The sequence below is a fragment of the Eschrichtius robustus genome, chromosome 5 (genome assembly GCF_028021215.1).
Source record: "Eschrichtius robustus isolate mEscRob2 chromosome 5, mEscRob2.pri, whole genome shotgun sequence".
Lineage (NCBI taxonomy): Eukaryota > Metazoa > Chordata > Mammalia > Artiodactyla > Eschrichtiidae > Eschrichtius > Eschrichtius robustus.
Genome location: NC_090828.1, coordinates 39,457,558 through 39,476,681, shown reverse-complemented (window position 1 = coordinate 39,476,681; position 19,124 = coordinate 39,457,558). Strand labels below are relative to the sequence as shown.

At 37.4% G+C, this 19,124-nt stretch overlaps 1 protein-coding gene across 4 annotated transcripts in view; it reads right to left on the bottom strand.

Annotated features, from left to right (window-relative positions):
- DNAH7 (dynein axonemal heavy chain 7) overlaps window positions 1–18,803 on the bottom strand; it is a 225,785-nt gene extending 206,982 nt beyond the window's left edge. For all 4 annotated transcript variants that reach the window (XM_068544746.1, XM_068544747.1, XM_068544749.1 and 1 more), the window contains exons 1-7: window positions 18,687–18,803; window positions 13,171–13,233; window positions 10,241–10,349; window positions 9,348–9,495; window positions 3,991–4,078; window positions 2,770–2,950; window positions 950–1,025 (exon numbers count right to left, since the gene is read on the bottom strand). In XM_068544746.1, coding sequence (XP_068400847.1) covers window positions 950–1,025; window positions 2,770–2,950; window positions 3,991–4,078; window positions 9,348–9,495; window positions 10,241–10,349; window positions 13,171–13,233; window positions 18,687–18,701 — 680 coding nt within the window. In that variant the 5' untranslated portion in view covers window positions 18,702–18,803. The remainder of the gene's footprint in view (window positions 1–949; window positions 1,026–2,769; window positions 2,951–3,990; window positions 4,079–9,347; window positions 9,496–10,240; window positions 10,350–13,170; window positions 13,234–18,686) is intronic.
- Between the last annotated feature and the right edge of the window lie 321 nt (window positions 18,804–19,124).

The window sequence follows — 19,124 nt, the reverse complement described above, 5'->3', positions numbered from 1 at the left end:
GCCTGGAAATCTTCTTGAACTTCACCTCTGACTGTGTAAAGGTCACTTACAGAATCATAAACACTAACATTCTACTTAAAGTTATTTATTCTGTAACTCCTCCGACTTGACTAATCATCTTTAACATACTAAAGATGTGCTATCTTCATCTTTCAGAGTATATTTAAACATTTACATTTTATGCCTGTAAATTTTTTTTTACTCTCATTGATTTTAAACACTTCGTCTTGTTTTAATATATAGTAAAGTTAATTCAGTTTTTCGTTTGTGGTCATATCACCTTTACAATTACAAAGGATAGTTTTTGTTTATCCCTGGGAGAAAAGCTGTTCTCCATAGAAGATACATTGACTTTTTCTTTTTAGTTGTTAAAAGAAACAATTTGGGGCACTTTTAAATGATACAAAAGAAACAAAGTAAAACTGAAGTGGTTACTTAATCATATAAGTTCTATTCTTCAAACTATTTAAGTGATGTATTCCTAAATGTTATTTTAGGGAAAATATATAGCACGTGGATTTTCCCATATGTGTTCTATATTTTAATCCACGTAATATATTCTGTGTTTGCATATTTTCTGCAACATTCCCAGTGTGTTTTGGGGCATTCAAATTGCCATCAAGCTTTCATGTCCCTATTACATCTAAAGCTGTGCTTGGAGCTGTGGAGATAAAAAGATCTGTATCAAGGTCTTTCACCAGAGCACTTAGGTTTTAACCACGTAGGCATCCATCTGTCAGTGTGTGTTTGCCTACCCATCTATCCATCAATTTGTAAACATAACATGTTAGGGCTTAAATACATAAATAAAGATAGTATGATCAGTTGTATATATGCAGTACACAAATTATAAACATATATGAGAAAATATAACCAGTGTATAAATATATCCACATACAGAGAAATGACTGCAAAAAATCAATATTCTTAGCGAAACTTGATTGCTTACTCAGCACGATGGGGTGGAAGTTCTTCTACCTTTTTGTCATCTTCCTTTTCTCTAGGATCTTTTAAAACAAAATCAACTAAAAGAAAATTGAAAAGTTCTGATCAACAACCTTAGAGTAATTATAGTATTTCCCAAGCAATTGTAAAACTAATTCCTTTAAAATTGTTTACATTAAGTTTTTTTAAATAATGAGTGATTTGTACATTTATAAACACAAGAAAATTTTAAAATTTTTACGAGAAAATCTGTGATGTCTGTGTCTTTGAGAATATATATATATACTTTCTTAACAATGTTCCTGTTCTTTCATTCGAAAATCATTGCTCTCAATATTATTGATACATTTTCCTTTTTAGCTCTCCCACCAAAAGTGTTCTTGTTGAATTGAAGGTCAACAATACAGAGTAGCAGTAGTTTCCCTTCATTGAGGAAAGATACATATTGCTTTGTTGTTCTCTTTTAAACTGCTTAAGAGCATAGAACTACCTTGTTATGAAATCAGTAAAGTGAGCTACTTCTGCCTCTGCAGTCTTTAATTCAGTTAATTCTAACTTTCTTGCTTTTCTCTGAAGATGCTCTTTCTAAAATGCAAATATGTTTTTATCCCTCTGCCTAAAATCCTTCAGTGACTGTCCTTTACCTTCAAATGCTTAAAAGAAAGCATGTAAGGCCCTTAGTATTCTATCCCCTTCCCAAAATGCACCCTCTTCTTTGGCCATCAGAGCCGCTTGCAAGGTCGGAAGAGCCTTTCACTCTTGTCTGCCATCATTCCCACCATTTCCTAGGCCATGCATGTTTCCTAGTATGTAATGTTCATCCTTCACAACTCAGTTCAGGTGCCACAGAGTCCTTCCTAACAAGTCAGGCATGACCTCTTCTCCCTTAGACCATGTTCTCGATTTCTCTCCTCATTGTACTTGCTACTTTGCTTTATAATTTAGTGATTTGTCCATGGCCCTCATTATACTATGAACTCTTCGGGGGCAAGGATATGGCTCTTTACATTATCAAAACACTCAATAGGAGTCTTCAATGCAGTGAATGCCCTCCTCCCTGAAGGGTCCCACAACCATTTCTAAGCAGTATGATTTCTCCAACTTTGACATAGCATCAATTATACCAGGTTTACTATCACAACCAATCGGAGAACCTTTTTTAAAAGCACAGATTTGAAAGACTGCCTCCAGAGATTTTAATTCAGATGGGTCCGGAAATGAGTACTTTTTAAATGGCTCTGATAATGTCAGTCTTAGAGTCTATTTATTGGTCTATACCATGAGTCAGCAAACTTTCACGTAAAGGGCCAGACTGCAAGTATTTTCAACTCTGTGAGCAACAAGGTCTCTATCACAGCTACTCAACAATCTCTTATGGTGCAAAAGCAGCTATAGATAATATGCAAATGAATGTGTGTGTCTGTGTTTAATAAAACTTTATTCACAAAAACAGGCAGTGGGCCAGATTGGGCCTATGAGCTGTAGTTTGCCAACCCCTGGTCCATAGCAGTAGTTTTGTAATTAATCACACTCTAGTTTATGATATCAGTAATATTAATATTAATTAATTAACATTTTAAAATTTGTTTCAGTTATGTCCTTTGTTGAGGGGATATATCCCTACAAATAGAAAGATGGTTTTTAAAAATTTTTGCTATATTTTATTAATGAAACTTGCCTGAGATCTTAAGCAATGTAACCACAATACAAGAAACAGCCTAATAAATATAATAAATAGTTTCAAAGATAGGTGTTAAGTTTAAATTTTTTTAAATTTATCTTTAATAAGATGCATTCAAATTAGAGAGAGAAATACTGATTTACCTATGGATTTTTTTACACTAAGAAGATAATCTTCTCTCATTTCATCAGATAATGCAAGTATGCTGTTAGTGAGGACTTTCAGATGTTGGGGGACTAAATTCAATACATGCTCCAGCCAAGAATCTTCCATTGGGGCTACGTGGTCCATATCAATTCCATGGTGGATATAATAGTAATATCTCTACAGAAAAGATAATGAGAAATGGAGATGGGTTTAATACTATAATAAAAGAAGTATTGATCAAAAATAAAACCACTGAGCAAAATTAAAGTTTTAGTAGAACAAAGTATTTACAAATCATAAAAAATTATTTTCTGCAATTCATATTGGCATTATTTGAGCTCTCCTAAATTAAAAAAAAAAACTTTTATTTTATGAAAATTAAAACTCTTACCTTAATTCATAACTACACTCTAAAACTTGAAGTTACATTACTAAATATATGATGTACTAAACAGAACTGATATATGTGGAGGTAGAATTTAGTGTTCTATAAATGTGTGAAAATTTAGTACGTTAGTTTTTGTCCTTGTGTTATTGATAATCAGAAGTAGATCTTAAAAGCTGTAAGTGAATCAGTATCCCTATTCATTAATCTCAGAAATATTATCCAACAGGATTTACAATATTTCCAATTGGCCTATTAATATTCCATGCCATAATTTTACAGATGTTGTTAAATGTGTGCACAAAAAATTCATTTTAAGACATGATAGTGTTTCTCTAACAATGGACATTTAATGTCAATATATTTTCGCAAGTTTTTACGTGTCACTTAACAGAAAAAAATTTAAACATCAAAATACTTTCAAATTAGCAATGTTAAAGTCTTCGATATTTACTTTTTAAAAAATTCTATATTTGAAATCCTTGAAGAATTACTTTTTTCTAAAGTAAGTTAATATGCTTTGTGAAGTGTACACTATGTAATTAAAATAATTTCTCATAGGATAAAGACATGTAAAAGCTATACATGACTGAGGCCAGCTTTAACATAGGGAGCAGGGAGACTTGAGATTCTCTGACTGTGGTCTTAGGAAACGAGGGGAAGGATGATTTCCTCCGTTAATCCAATAGAGCAATTTTATGGAACTTCATCTTTACTCCTACATCCATGTATTTGCACAGGAAGGAGCACAGAATAAACTCAAAGGCACAAAAGCACCTTCAAGTGCTTCCTTTAACTTTCAATTATACTGACAAAAGAAATAGCTTGTTACCAAGATGTCTTTCTCTATTGCAGAAGTGGTTAGTTTTGGCAATGTGCTTTCATCCAGGGTAGCTGAGTCTAAGACAGCATCTTGTTGCCTAAGAAAAATGATAAACACACTATTCAAATGTATATAAATGGCAGTTAGAACATAAATTAATAGACTTATCTGTCAGACTGTCTTCTATAAAATAAGAAAAAAAGGCATTGTGGAACATTTTTAAAATAGTAAACATATTTATTTGGTACCGTATTCCTCCCAGAATACCTTCTCTTTATTCAGAGAGACAGTTATATTGGAAGTGATTTGAAAGATCTAATTCAGAGGCCACATCCTCTTTGATAGGCTTTATTCATTCTTGCTCATTGCTCCAAAATCATCTCTCTTCTCTGAACTTTTATAGGAATGTTCTTGCATTATTCCTAAAACACGTATGGTTATTTATAAATACGATGTTTAGAAGAGCACCGATGGAAAAGACTCTAAATGTAGTTTTGCCAAAGACACAGATATATTCTTCAAAAGACCATTTCTCAGATTTCTAGGAACACACATTAGAAGTTAGCAACAAGTGACATAGAAGCTCATATGCTCCTATGTTTTTATTATTGGCTAACTGTTCATATAATACTATAATGTTTCTAGGTATAATTCAATTCAAAGCCTATATCAGATATGAGCCACATTTTGTGACTTCCTCTGGGGCTCCAATGTGTTAAAAGTTCACATCTTCAGGAAAATAAGTTGTTCTGTGATACCTTTAACCTCTTTATCATTGAAAGTATCATGCTCCAGGTCCCAACTTCATCGGGGATGGATACAGGTTAGTGATGCTGTGTAATAAAATACTTCTTACCACTAACTGTCCAGTGAGTGGAGACTGGAGGTTTATTGAATATCTGTCTGAGATATCATACCAAAGTAGGTACCCAGAATGGATCTTCTGACTTAGTTTTTTGCAAATCTAGGAATCCACTGTCTTGTGAACTTTAGACTTATTTTTTTCAACTAAATGGACCAGAGAAGAGAGGCAAGGCAATGTCTCAGGAATGTCTCAGGTAATATCTCAGTTTAATTCAGTACATAGTAGGTGCTCAATAAACATTTATCAACTGAGGAATAAGCGTATGAGAGGAGTGGTAGAAGATCTTCAGGGTATTCTGTGGCTGGAAAGAGAAGGGTTATTTTAACTGCAAAAGTAATCATCTCATTATTTTGGTGTTTGTATAGTAAAAAGGTACTAATGACAGTAACATACTTCAGGAATCAGGACATCTGGGTTCAGATCCTGCCACTATAAAGTATATGACCTTAATAAATGGGTTGTTGTTTTTTTTTGTTTTTTAATGGCAGAAATGCCTATCCTATCTACTTTGCTGAATCCTGACGCTCAAACTTCATCCTCTGTTGTGAGTAATGTGGACCTAGGAGGATGCAGCAAGGTCAGGAGAGGTGAAGAGGAAGGAGGTTAGGGGCTATAGGAGAGGCTGCAGAAGTTCTTGCAGTCAGAATGAAGATCCTTTCAGCTCTAAAACTCTATAATTTTATCGTTCTGTGGCCGAAGGCAAAGATTCTGCTGCTAGGAACAATAATAGAAGCTTTCTCTAATCCTCACACCTATTGTTACAGGAGACAATGACATAATTATCCGCACTGCACAGATGAAGAAACAATGTCAGAGAGTTTAAATAACTTCCCCTTCATCACATTGTTAATTAAATACAAAAACAAGGATTTGCCCATCCTTATGTGCTTCTAAACTGCCATGCTCTTTCCATTAAAGCAACATTCCACTCAGAAATAAATCAATCAATACTGGAGACACTTTACCTGTTAAAGAGAAACTATGGTATACTTTACTTCTCAAAACTGAAAGAACTATATTGATATTTTTTCTCTTTATCAATAGAGATTTTTGGTTCAAGATGGTGGCATAAACATCCTTTTTTTCAAGTTTTCCTGTGAAAATGGTAGTAATTTTAACCCAGGATTGTAAAGCAACTAGAGGGTCATCAGCTGAGTAGATACTTCAACAAATTTTTGGAACATGAAAAGAAGATAGAGAACAGATGAAACAACTGAGAACACCACAGACCGTAACTCATGCAGGAAGGAAACCAACCTGCCTAGGAGATCCCTAGAAAAGGCTCTCGTCTTGCAATCAACAGGTACCAAGGGAGGAAATGTATAGGAAGGCTGAAAGCAAGGAAATTATCTGAGCAACTTTATGCCAGCAAATTAGACAACTCAGGGGACTTCCCTGGTGGTACTGTGGTTAAGAATCCACCTGCCAATGCAGGGGACACGGGTTAGAGCCCTGGTCCGGGAAGATCCCACATGCCACAGAGCAACTAAGCCCGTGCACCACAACTACTGAGCCTGTGCTCCAGAGCCTGCAAGCCACAACTACTGAGCCCACGTGCTACAACTACTGAAGCCTGCGCACCTAGAGCCCATGCTCTGCAACAAGAGGAGCCACCGCAACAAAGAGTAGCCTCCACTTGCCGCAACTAGAGAAAGCCCGTGTACAGCAACGAAGACCCAACACAGCCATAAATAAATAAATAAATAAATAAATAAATTTTTTAAAAAAAATTAGACAACTTAAATGAAAAGAACATATTCCTAAAAGGTAAAAAAGTACCAAACATGACTCAAGAAGAAATAGAAAATATGAAGAGATCTATATCTAGTAAACTAAATGAATTAGTAAGTAATAATCTTTCCACAAAGAAAAGTTCAGGTCCAGATGGCCTCACTAATAAATTCTATCAAACAAGTAAGGAAGAAACAACACCAATTCTACACAAATTCATTTGGAAAATAGAGGAGGTGGAAACACTTAACTCATTTTATGAAGCCAGTAGTACCCCAATACCAAAGCCAGACAAAGACATCACAAGAAAAGTACAGTCCCAAATCATTCATTAATGTAGATTTGAAAATCCTTAAAATTTTAACAAATCCAGTATATACATTAAATTATGTATATTACATATACATAATGACTAAGTGAGAGGAATGCAAGGTTTAACATATGAAGATCATTTAATGTAATATGCCATATTTAAAAAGGACAAAAATCAAATGATCATCTCAATGGACATCGAAAAAGCATCTGACAGAAATCCAGCACCCACTCATGACGAAACCTCTCAACAAACTAGGAAAAGAAGGGAACTTCATTAATCTAATAAAGAGTATCTTAAAAACCTACAACTAACATCCTACATAAATGTGAAAGACTGAACGCTTTCCCCATAAGACTGGGAATACAAAATAAGAAATATGTAATACCAATAACTACAAATGGGATTAAACATGCTACTAAAGTCCAGAAACTCAAAGATTGAAGTTTAATAAGTCCATCCATATAGTGTTTGTTAAAGGTATAACTAAAAATGACATAAAATGATTAAAAAGAGACTTCTGTTTCTTATAACACAGCAGCAAAGATAATCTGAAAAACCTCCCAGTACCATTCTATAAATACTGGATAATATGCCACAAACCTCCTCTGAATGCATAGCTGAGCTCACAAGAAAAAAAGGAAATACTCAGGAGGAAAAAGATGGAATGACAAGGCAGAGTAACAGCCAACACCCGAGGCTGCGGCTGCCCTTGGGGGGCGGAGCCTTGGACTTTAATGCCCACGTGGGTCAGGAGATGATTCTGCTGGAGTTAAATGGAGAATTCAAACCCAGACCTCGGTATGAAGCTGAAACCCAAGATGGGCTCTATCCTCAACCAGAGGAGGACCAAAAATGACAGGCACAGGAAAGTTGTGTCAAGAAGATCATTTGTCTTGGCCAGGACATTGGGAGGAGAAAAAATTGCTTCTATGAGTTTGTAACCAGAGGCCTACCCACCCACGGCTTGGAGTGTTGATTTTACAGTTCGTGTGTTCTGAAAGGGCTTAATTGAAGAAAGTGATGTAAGTGGGCCAAGCTGGTAATGTCTAGTGGTGCCTGGCAAAAGCAAACTCCAAACCACTCTCGCAGAGGCACATGCCCACGATCTAACTGCACAGGAGCCCACATATCTGCCATCCCTTTGTCAGCATGCAGTGACCACTGCCCTCCCTTCAAGATGCCTATCCAGCCAGTAAGGTGTCACATGGGGACAGTAAAATGGAGCTCTGTGGGTGAGTGACTTACTGTAATGTGTCACTAAATTCTGTTCACCAATGGCAGTGTGTGTGCGTTGAGAGTCATGATGAAAGAAAGGGGCTACTGAACAACTAGCGTCAAGCTGTGAAAAAACAGGCAAAGAGGAACTCGTGACTTGCGTCTGCATTGCCCTCCGTAAACAGATCCATACTTCAGACTGGGCAAGCCCTGCCCTGATCACACTGTGATCATTTCAGCCCAGTTCCTTCCTTTTATACACAAGGAGACCCACAATGCCAGGGAAGTCACCACATCACCTGAACAGACAAGATGGGGAAAAAAGAAACCGCCCCAAATCTTCTACCAGGCAGCATGCCTACAACCAGAATTCCCAGACATTCTGCTCTCTCAACCAACACCAAGTATTAATATTGACACCTGATGGAAGAAATATTCATATATTGAGGTATGGGGAAGTCTTTCTGGCTTATACATGATTTGGCTTGAACTTCATGCTAACTAGAACAGCCTGTCTTATGGCCCGTCAAACATGCCTTGTACATTTGTTTTAACCATTAAAGAAAAGATTGCATTTAAAAATCTGAATGGAGTGACTGTGTTTCAGGCATTTAAAATGGAGCCAGGTGGCCATTGTGGGTGTGGTTTCAGACATGTTCCTGCATCACTGAGAACTTAAATTTTCTGAACTGTTATCAAATTCAAGGATACCACCAGCCATGCTCAAAACAGTATCTGCTAGCAGCTGCCAGCTACAACCCCTTGTAGCTATGCAACCATTTTGGACCCCAACCAATCCTTACTTAACAAGCATCCTTCCTTCTTGCCAGATCCAATTATAATTCTTAATAAACAACTCATGAAACTAACTGTAACCTTGTAGTTTTTGTCTTTATAAGCCTCCCCCATTTTGTAGTCTGGAGGAACACAAGTCAAGTGCTTATTGAACCTGTATCTCCTAGATTACAGTCCTCAGTTTGGCTTGCATAAAACTCTCTCCTATCCCTATTATAGATTTTTTTTTTATTGATCATTTTCATCAACATACTTTTTCAGCTCATGATATTTAAAAGTGAGACACCTTTAGGGTTAAGCTCAGTCTTTCATTATTTATACCCTGACCCCATTCCAACAAGGCTTTCAGGCATCCTTAGAGAGGCACAGAATTCTTATAATTTTAGATTTAAAAGTTCCCAGGGGCTCTAATGAGGGTAACACTGGTTAGCTTATAGAACTTACATAATGACATTAACAAGAGTGCTTCTAAAGTTTTCTCGTTCTTTATGTGGAGATTTGCTCTTTGATTTGGAAGTAGATGGTCCAGCATGACTATCATCAATCTGGTCGAGTAACTTGCCCTTTTTTCCAAAGCGTTCCATGTATTCAGCTTGAATTTTTTTAAAAAAGGCATAAATTAGTCATCTAAAAAGTAAGCTAAAATATTTAAGTGGTTAGAATAAAATGCTGAAGCATGTTTTAAGAAAAAAACTACATTCTTTAAGTTCTTAAGTAACCATATTTTCTTTCACTATGAGGAAGTTAAACTAACTCTCATTTTATGTCATCATAATAGAAACCTTTATTTCAAGAATATTCATTAATTTATTTTATATTTAGATTAATGTTAATAAACTCAGATTTTCAATTATATCTGCATAGAACCTTCTTAAAATGAAGATTAAAATGATTATAAAAACAGAATATAAAACTATTTCAGAAAATTTAAAGAACCATGATGAAAAAAATGTTAATATTCAATACAATCAATCTGATAAGTCAAAAATATTAATATAAATAATTTAGAAGTAATGATTTCAACTTATTAAAATCCCCCTTAGAAAAAACTTTAGTCTTTGATACAGAGGCAAATTCTGAATACAATAAATCAAAGTTTTATTATAAACATCCCAATTCCTAAAATATCAGCTTTTATAGCATTTACAACAGCCTGAAATAACTAAGAACTGGATTCAATTATTTTCTTAGGGAACACACTTGGGATAAATTTTTCTACTTTACATAAATATTTCAGTTTACAATTTCATTGCTCTAATTAACTAAATATTGTGTGATTTTTTTTCTCTAGAAAATGTCCTTGAAGTCTAAGATAGAATATTAGTTAGAGTTCTTACCATATGATTGTTGATTTTTAACACTAAACTGCTCTGGAATACCTTCACCCCGCTTTACACTCAAATGGAATGATGGAGCCGCCTGCTGCCACTGGGGCTTTGAACTCACCTGAAGTATGAAATTTAGATAGCATTAACAAAACAAGGTCAGAAAAAAAAAGACTTTTTTCATGAAATGCATAAGAATGTATAAACACAGACGTTTTCTCAAACAAATTAGGACATCTGTAAAGAAGGCACAAATACCCAATAGCAAATCTCACTAAAGCCTGTGAATGGCACGGTGTGTGACATCCGGGACACATTACCAGAGGCTCTGCTGCTGGTTTGATGTGGGCACCTGTTACCTAACTGAGGTGTTCATTCCACAGAGTTTACTCACCCACAGACATTGGCAAGTGATTTTTTAAGCCTTCCATCTTAATTAGAGCCACACCGTGCCGGACTCCAATGCTAATGAGTTCCTCTACATTCCAGCTCCAAAGGATCTTCCTGTTCTCATGGCTTCAGCAGCTCTAGATTACCCTGGCAACTCAAAAATTCATTCCATCGTTTAAGGCAGGGGTTATAAATTCTTATACCTACACAGTTCTGGCAGGTATCATGAAAGAAGGAGGAAAGGTAGTGACGATAGCTAATTGGCACTCAGCTTCAGTGCTGGGAAATGTTAGGGGGTGGCGGGGACTGCGGCCAACGGGAGAAAACCTACGTCTCCTAAAAAGGCAACAACTAATTAGCTTGAGCCGGTTACTGCGACAACAGAACACAGACCCACTGTTGCTAGAACCTATGTCTCTTCAAGAAACGCAGACGGGTGGGTTTTAAAGTAGAATGTACATATTTTTAAACAATGATAATTGAATCTGTGTCTTCCTCTCACGTTCAGGCGAACTTGATAGCCCATGCTTGCACTGGCTTTTATTGAATAATTTTACTCTTCCCAGTCCTTTACTCCTACTTTCAAATAAACTACCTGCACAGAAGCCCTTTTTTCAGGCTCTTCTTTCACAGGAAAACAAGCTAAGACAATAAGTCAATGCTTTTCCATCCTTCCCTGCCTGCCTTTCCATTCTTCCACTCTCATCTTGCTCCATAAAGGATTTCAGATTCATGGGTGGGCTATGAGTAAGGTGTTCACAAAGGGTGAGATTCAGGTCACCAGTTCAGAGGGGCTGGGAGCCACCAGCACTGGGTCACCCTTGATTTCAACAACAAGGATCACCACCAGAAGCATAAATGTCTGTAATGAAAATCACTCTAGGGCTTAACTACTGCCGGAAAATTTCATCCAAGTACAAACCTTAATATTCAAATGAAAATTGTTTGTTGGCTTTGGTCAATGGATTTTTTAAAATCTCTTAAAAATATCATCTCCCTTAACACACATGAAACTGAGAAAATGAATGCTGAGAAAATGTAAGATATGGCCAAATATGAACATAAAACCAAGTTTAAATCAGCCAACAAGAGCATGTTAGACTATTATATGCCAATGTCAGGAAAGGATTATTATTCAACTCAGCCACTGAATATTGAATCAGGAAATTTTAATTGAGTTTACATCTCTAAACCTATATACTAATAAGACAACAAACTAAGGGTAATTTTTATTTTTTTCTTTTAAAATTTGTCAAATTTTTAAACAGAAAATGTCTATTCCATTTCAAATCTTGTCTTTTAAGCTAGAAAATTTAAGATAGATTTTGCAGAAGCACAGAAAAGGTGCTATGGATCAATTCTATAGAATCTGGTATCATTAAAAAATTTTTCAATTAAAATGTATATTTTGAAATGTTCATTTACTTTATCTAAGAATATTAACTCAAGTTTTCTAAGTGAAAAATGTCCTCCATTTAAAATTATGTCCTCCATTTAAATTATAGTTTGTTCTCAGCTTTTAAAATATCTTTCAAAAAAATAATGCTTTGGATGAAACTTGAGAACATTATGCTAAGTGAAATAAGCCAGACATAAAAAGACAAATACTGTATGATTCCACTTATGAGGTACTTATAGTAGTCAAATACATAGAGACAGAAAGTAGAATGCTTGTTGCCATGGACTGACAAGAGGCAGAAACAGGGAATTAGTGTCTAATGGGTACAGAGTTTCAGTTTGGAAAGATGAAGAGTTCTGAAGATGGATGGTGGTGATGGCTGTACAACAATATGGATGTACTTAATGTCTATGAACTATAGATTTTAAATGGTTAAAATGATCAATTGTATGTTATGTATATTTTATCACAATTTAAAAAAAGCCAAAGTGTTTGCACTGAACCTCCACTTAAGCTCAACTTCCAGCAGTTACAAGAGCAAAACTCAATGGCATTAAATTCAATATAACTACTAAATGGTAAAATTTATCACAGTCAAGTATATCTTACCCAGCACTTGTCAACTGAAAATGTCTATTAACTGCCTCTTCCACAGGACAATGACAATTTTTAGTCATAATAATAATAATTTTTTAAAAAGGACGGCAAGATCTGAAGAATCTTCTGTGGAACAGCATTTCAGTGCCAGAAGATGCATCTCAAAGATCATCAACCCTTCTTACTTTCAAACTCAGAAACTGAGGCTCAGAGAGGTAAGTGACTCCCTCAGATGGCAGGGCCATTAGTGACAAGGATGTAACCCAAAGCTTCATCTCCTAATTCCAACACTGATATATTTTCTGCTAGACAATCTTGGAAATACTTTTATCCAGAATATTCAAACATACTGTACACACTACTAGGAAATTACAGCTTACGCTTACTTTATTAAGATATTTTTCCTCTTATGTGCACCTCAGAATTTCTCAACCAGAAAATAGTCAAATTGAGCACAAAATTCAAAATCATAAATTCAGTTACTTATTTACAAGTTTGAAACTAGTAAACGTTTTTAAAAGGCCAAAAATCCAATGAGAGTCTATAGGTAAATTACCGTAGACAACTGTGGTAAAATTCTTACTGGTGTCTTGGATTTTTCTTTGCTGGATGATTTATCCTGCATTTAAAAAAAAAAAAAAAAAAGTTTACTCTTTTAATGCTAAAATTGATTCATTCAACCAAATTTTACAGAGGCTCTAAAGTAAAGCACTTAGTATTCAAAATATTTAAAGACATACTCTACTACTTTTTTTAAAATTTTTATTTATTTTATTTATTTATTTTTGGCTGCATTGGGTCTTCGCTGCTGTGCACGGGCTTTCTCTAGTTGCGGTGAGCAGGGGCTACTCTTCTTTGTGGTGTGCAGGCTTCTCACTGTGGTGGCTTGTCTTGTTGCGAACCACGGGCTCTAGGCGCGCGAGCTTCAGTAGTTGTGGCATGTGGGCTCAGTAGTTGTGGCTCACGGGCTTAGTTGCTCTGCGGCATGTGGGATCCTCCCAGACCATGGCTTGAACCCGTGTCCCCTGCATTGGCAGGTGGATTCTTAACCACTGTGCCACCAGGGAAGCCCCTCTACTACTTTTTAAATTCTCAATGTTTGTCTTAGAATTGCTTTTTCATAGCAAGGAAAGAAAGGAAAGTGGTATCCAACAACACCCATCAGAAAGCTTTAAAAATGTGCAAAGCCTTTTCTCCATTTCATCATCCCCTAGAAATTTAATCTGAACCTAGTGAGTGTCCAGGGCTTACTGTACTCCACCTCCCTTCTCTATCACTAAAATACCATTTCTGTCCTATTGACAACCAGAATGCTCCACTTCCTAAGGTGACAATGTATTCAGGTTAATGCATCCTCAAGTTACTGTAAGTAACATATACTTTTTAGCAGCAACTTTCAGGGAAAAGTGCTGATACTTCCTTTGAGTAGAGGATGATTCCACGGTAGGAATTCCACCTAGGTAAGAGGAAGCACTGTTGACAATAATACTTCGATCTATAAAGCAGATTATAAATCGTGCTTTTTGCCAATTGTCAACTTACTGCCTCTCAGCTCCAAGTCTACCCTTTTCGCCCCCCTTTGTGATTGAGTAGGACTCGATAACGTTTCTCCTTTGCCAGCCAGCATTAATATTACAAAGGGTGTCAAAACAACACCGTGAGAGGAAGGGACTCTCTTCCTGGTTCCAGGGCTTTTTGTCGTTGCTTCCATGGTGTGGCTGCAAGCCGTCGGCATCCTTGCCTGTGGGCACCTTCCCAGCCTGTGGTGTGTGGCTGGCCCAGTGACAGACACCCTCCAGCAGGGTCGCATCCCTAAGCGCAGCTTCCCAGAAAGTTTCCCTTACATCATAGAGGGAGACTTTCTTTCAAACTCTTCAGCACGCAAGCAAGATGGTTTTCTCATTTCCCACGTTGATACTTTCCTGATTTTCACAGCTGTATAGTACTCTAATGTATGAATATGATGTGATTTATCCATTCCATTCTCCTGTAAATTAACATTTAGCTTATTTCCAATGTTTCTCTATTACAAAAGATGTTCCAATAAACATCTTTGGTCATATATTTTAGTATACACACAATTTTATTTCACACACACATATATACTATACAGTGTGTATATAATACACATATATTACACATGTGAGTATGTAAATATCTATTTTGTCCCTTTAATTCCATTGGTATATTTGTCTATCTGTAAACAAATTGTATGACATTGTCTAAATTACTATGACTTCACAATAGGTCTTGAAATCTGTAAGGCAATTCTCTCCACCTTAGTATTCTTAAAAATTGTTATATACAATCTTGACCTTTTCTCTACCACGTGAATTTTAGGATCCACATTGCATGAAACTTTGGGGGATTTTGACAGAAACACACTGAATGCCTAGAATAATCTGGAGGAAACTGATATTGTTATGATATTGACTTCTTCATGAATACAATATACTTCTTTATTCACATCCTTGGAGTGTATTTTTCAAAAACTTTTTGTAATATTCTTCATAAGGGTGTACACATCTTTTGTTAGACTTATTCTTAGGTATAAAGAATTTTGAGTGAAAAATGCATTATAGGATCTGAACAACTGACTTACCAACTTTTAATCCCAACTAACTTGTAAACAGGGAAATGTCCATGAAGGCTGCATCTACATATAATAATTTCTGTGATGGTTATTCTTTGTTTGCCCCAATCCAGTCTCCATGTTTTCCTTCCTGCTCTGTGCCTAGAAGGCTGACTTCTGTAGATAGGCAGCATCTGGGCTCCCAGCCCTCTGGCTTCTGCTGGTGATTAAGCAATGAGAGGCACCGGTAGGAGACTAGACAGGATGAAGGGAGAGAGTTTTGGATATTTCTTTCCTAGTACTCCCTGTTTCCCGTAGTTCTGATAATGGCTAATTCTTCCAGAGCTCAGCTCCTGTCAGGAAGCTACCATTCCAAGCCTCCAGCTCTCACCAAGTTCTGAGAATGGGGTTCAATTTCTTTGACCCATCAGGCCTAGGAATGGCAATGACTTCCTGTTATTAATCCTTAGGTGCCTCCTCATCTCTGTTGGTTTCTTCTCTTAACCTTGCCCACATCTCTCCAAATGGTCTTTTCATAAGTTTTCTTCAATTTAATCCTTTTAAGCATGCCATCTGTTTTCTGTTGGGATCCTGACTAATATAATTTTACATTACCAGAATTAAAATTGCTAAAGAGTCAAGGTCTTCCTTGAGTACTCTGGCTTGGCACTTAGTTTTTATTTCACTGATTTTCAACTACTTGTCTATTGGAAGGGATATTTTAAACCTGGTATAATCCAAATTTAACCGTTCTGATGAAATGACCAGAATCTATGAATGTGTCTGGTTAAAATCCACAATAATCCTGAAGTTGTCTGATTAAATCAACAACCAGCTCTCAAAATTTAATAGGGTTGATTTAAATATAGTCATCATATGTTCTGAGTTATGGTTGTTAAAATTATCACCATGCTGTTGGCCTCATACCCAACTGTTTTCACTCTGATCTCCTTTTTAAGCAATAACATCAAGGAGACAGAATGAAGGAAAACAGAATGAGCATCATATAAATGCAAAACTACTTAATTTAACAACTAGAAAAAGCGCTAAGGTAGAGATAAGCTGACAGCTTTTCCCTCTTCTCTGCCCACAATCTGTAGCGGATTTTGTGGGGAGCTTCGTGCTCTTTGGATATCTGTATTTTTAAACCTCTGAAAGTTCTTCAGCTGAAACTCAAAAAGCCTTGTGTTTTAACTAATTTTAAAAATGAAAGAAGCAGTTCCAAGAGATTTTTCTTTTAAATACCTAATTTAAGAGTTCAGATTGCTATTCCTGAAAAATGCCATGTCACTCTAAACCTTCCACTATTGAGATGAATATATTAAAATCTCCTTCAGCAAATATGATTTTACCACCTGCTCACTTTTTCAAACTAAATGAGTACATAAGTAAATGTCACATAAAAATGTTATTTCCAAAAGTTTAATCCACTCTGTTTGTTTCAGGTTAAAATATAAACGCTTTCACCCTTTCAAAAGGAAAACGATACTCAAAATTAGCATAAATGAAAGTATCAAGAGTTTTAAAATTACAGGTCAACAAAAGCAGCGAGAGAGGGACCTCTGCTGTTTAAAAATAGTATGTAGAAAATGTAAATAGTCCTAGATGGGCTCATGCCCATTCTTTAAAGATCCCACTGCCTTTTTAATAACAGAGGTTCCTTTGGGGTGGGGGCATGTAATTTCCAAACATCACTTTCATGAAGATAAAGTGAAACTTAAAACTCAACTGCCAATAGGTTTTTAGTGGACGCTTTTCAGTTGTAAATTGGTCAATTTGGGCTTTGTGAAACAACAGCTATTCAGAAATACCACTGCAAATATGGTAAATGCCTATTTTAAATTTCAACACCACAGAATATGATTCAAGAGCAGGTCAAAGACTGATGTGGGCATCAAGAAAATAAGTTATTTTTGATTAATTAATGAATTAGGGTTTTGACATTTTCAGTTAGTAACCTACAACTCAGTGTTACTTTTAATCTTCTTTCCACAATAAACTCTAACACTACCAAAAAAGTTATAAAGCTTGAAAAAGAAAAGATTATAGTTTAGTGTCAAACCAAAAAGCTAAGCAAAATTTGCAGGCTTAAAAGCAACTGTTTTCCATTCAGTACCAGGATGCTTAGGGGGCTTTTTCCATACAAATCTAGAGAGTTGGAGTTGTTTTCTAGCTAGCCCAGAATAATGTCCACACTTAACGTCTTCCCATTCTGTTCTGGCATTAAAAAGTTTGACCATTGTTCAGCATTCCTTTTGTTTACAGTTACCCTTAAATTCAATAAAGAGTTCTGAAAAGTATCTACTGCAACATATGTTACCGAGCCAGGTTCCCTTTGTCAGAAGCACAGCAAGCCAAAACGCTGAGACATCGGAAGTTTGCAGCGAAGACAGGGCTCATTCACAAGGCAGCCAAGGAGAAGACAGAAGAACAAACCTCAAATCTGACTCCCGGAAGCCAAGGGGCTGGGGTATTTATGGGATAAAGAGTAACGCGTCGGGAGCGTGAGGAGCATGGGGAGGTGGGGAAAGGTGATTGGAAAAAGGTGTGGTAGGCGTGGTAATCACCCCTCTGCTCAGGTGTAACTAAGCCACAGGCCTCTAGTTTCAAAAATGCAGGCGCTTAACAGGATCTGAGGGTGGAGTTTTCAGCCCTCCGATGTCGAAAGGTCACCAAGCCATACTTGCATATGCCCAGTTGGAGGGTCAGGGAGCCTATGCCGTCTTAACTAGCTCAGCCTCAAAGAGACACAGCTGACTCCAAGCTCCTGCAAAACAACTCCGGCAAACATCTTATTGTTTAGGCTCCATGTGGAGCGGAGGACATGCAAGTCTTTTGTAGCAACAATTAAAAGCAAACTTGATTAGTGGAGGCCAGTGAAATGGATTTGACTAATGATGATTCCCCACGGTTTCATATGCATCTTTTGTTACATGCCATGGGGATGTTTTCCTAAGAAGAAATTCCACTTGCCACTTACCAAACCCTTTCATGTATGGTATGGTATGGCATGGTATCTTGTTTGAACTTTGTAATAACCTTAGAAAGGAGGAAAAGTTGTTCTGATTCCTCCCCTTTGCATAAAGGAGAGAGAAGGTTTAGAAAAACCAGGTGATTTGCCTAAAGTCGCACCGCTAGGAAGGGGCTTATATTCCAACCCTAGAGCCCAAATCCAAGGCAACTCCCCACCGAACTTCCCCCCAGACAAACGCGGCCACCATTAGCACACTGGGGACACTCTAGGGCTGTAATTTAAACTGCAGGCGCTCTGCTCCACTGTGTTTGGTTGTTATGACAACACCAAGTACGAACGGTTGGGAAGAGAACATATAAAAGTTTTCACCGAAAACGCTCAGTATCCCACATCATAAGTGGAATGAAAGAAGCTGTACCCCGCGAGGCCACAACTGCGGAGTCCGGAAGACCTAGGCTTCCATCACTTTTTAAACACAAGGGAAGCTTCGCGGCGGGACGAGCCTGGCGAGGAGCCAACCTCTCACCTGCTGGCTGCTCATGGCTGCGAGGACGCGCTGGTGGCACCCGGTGGCTCCTGGATCGCTCCTGCCAGGCGCCCCCAAGAACCGCTCGGACGAGAGATGCGGCGCCCGGGAACAAGGCAGTCTATGCTCCCTCAGCGCCGGGGCTGTCTAGCTTCCCGGCTGCGTTCGTTGCTAAGCAACAGGCCCGCGCAGGTTCCATTTCCGGTCATCTGTTGCTCCTGGGACAGCACCCGGGAACTGGCAGTGCACTCCCGCGGGAGGCACTTTCCGGGGCGCTGGGTGGCGCCTGAGCCCGCGTGTTGCATTAGCAGCGGGTGTGTAAATAGCTGAAGGCGGTGGGTGGTCTTCCTTCTGCCTTGAGGAGTAAATACCCTTGGATTACTGGCCGGTCACTTTTGCACCCTCCTAACTTAGCTGGGTGCTGCGGGTCCCTGCCTT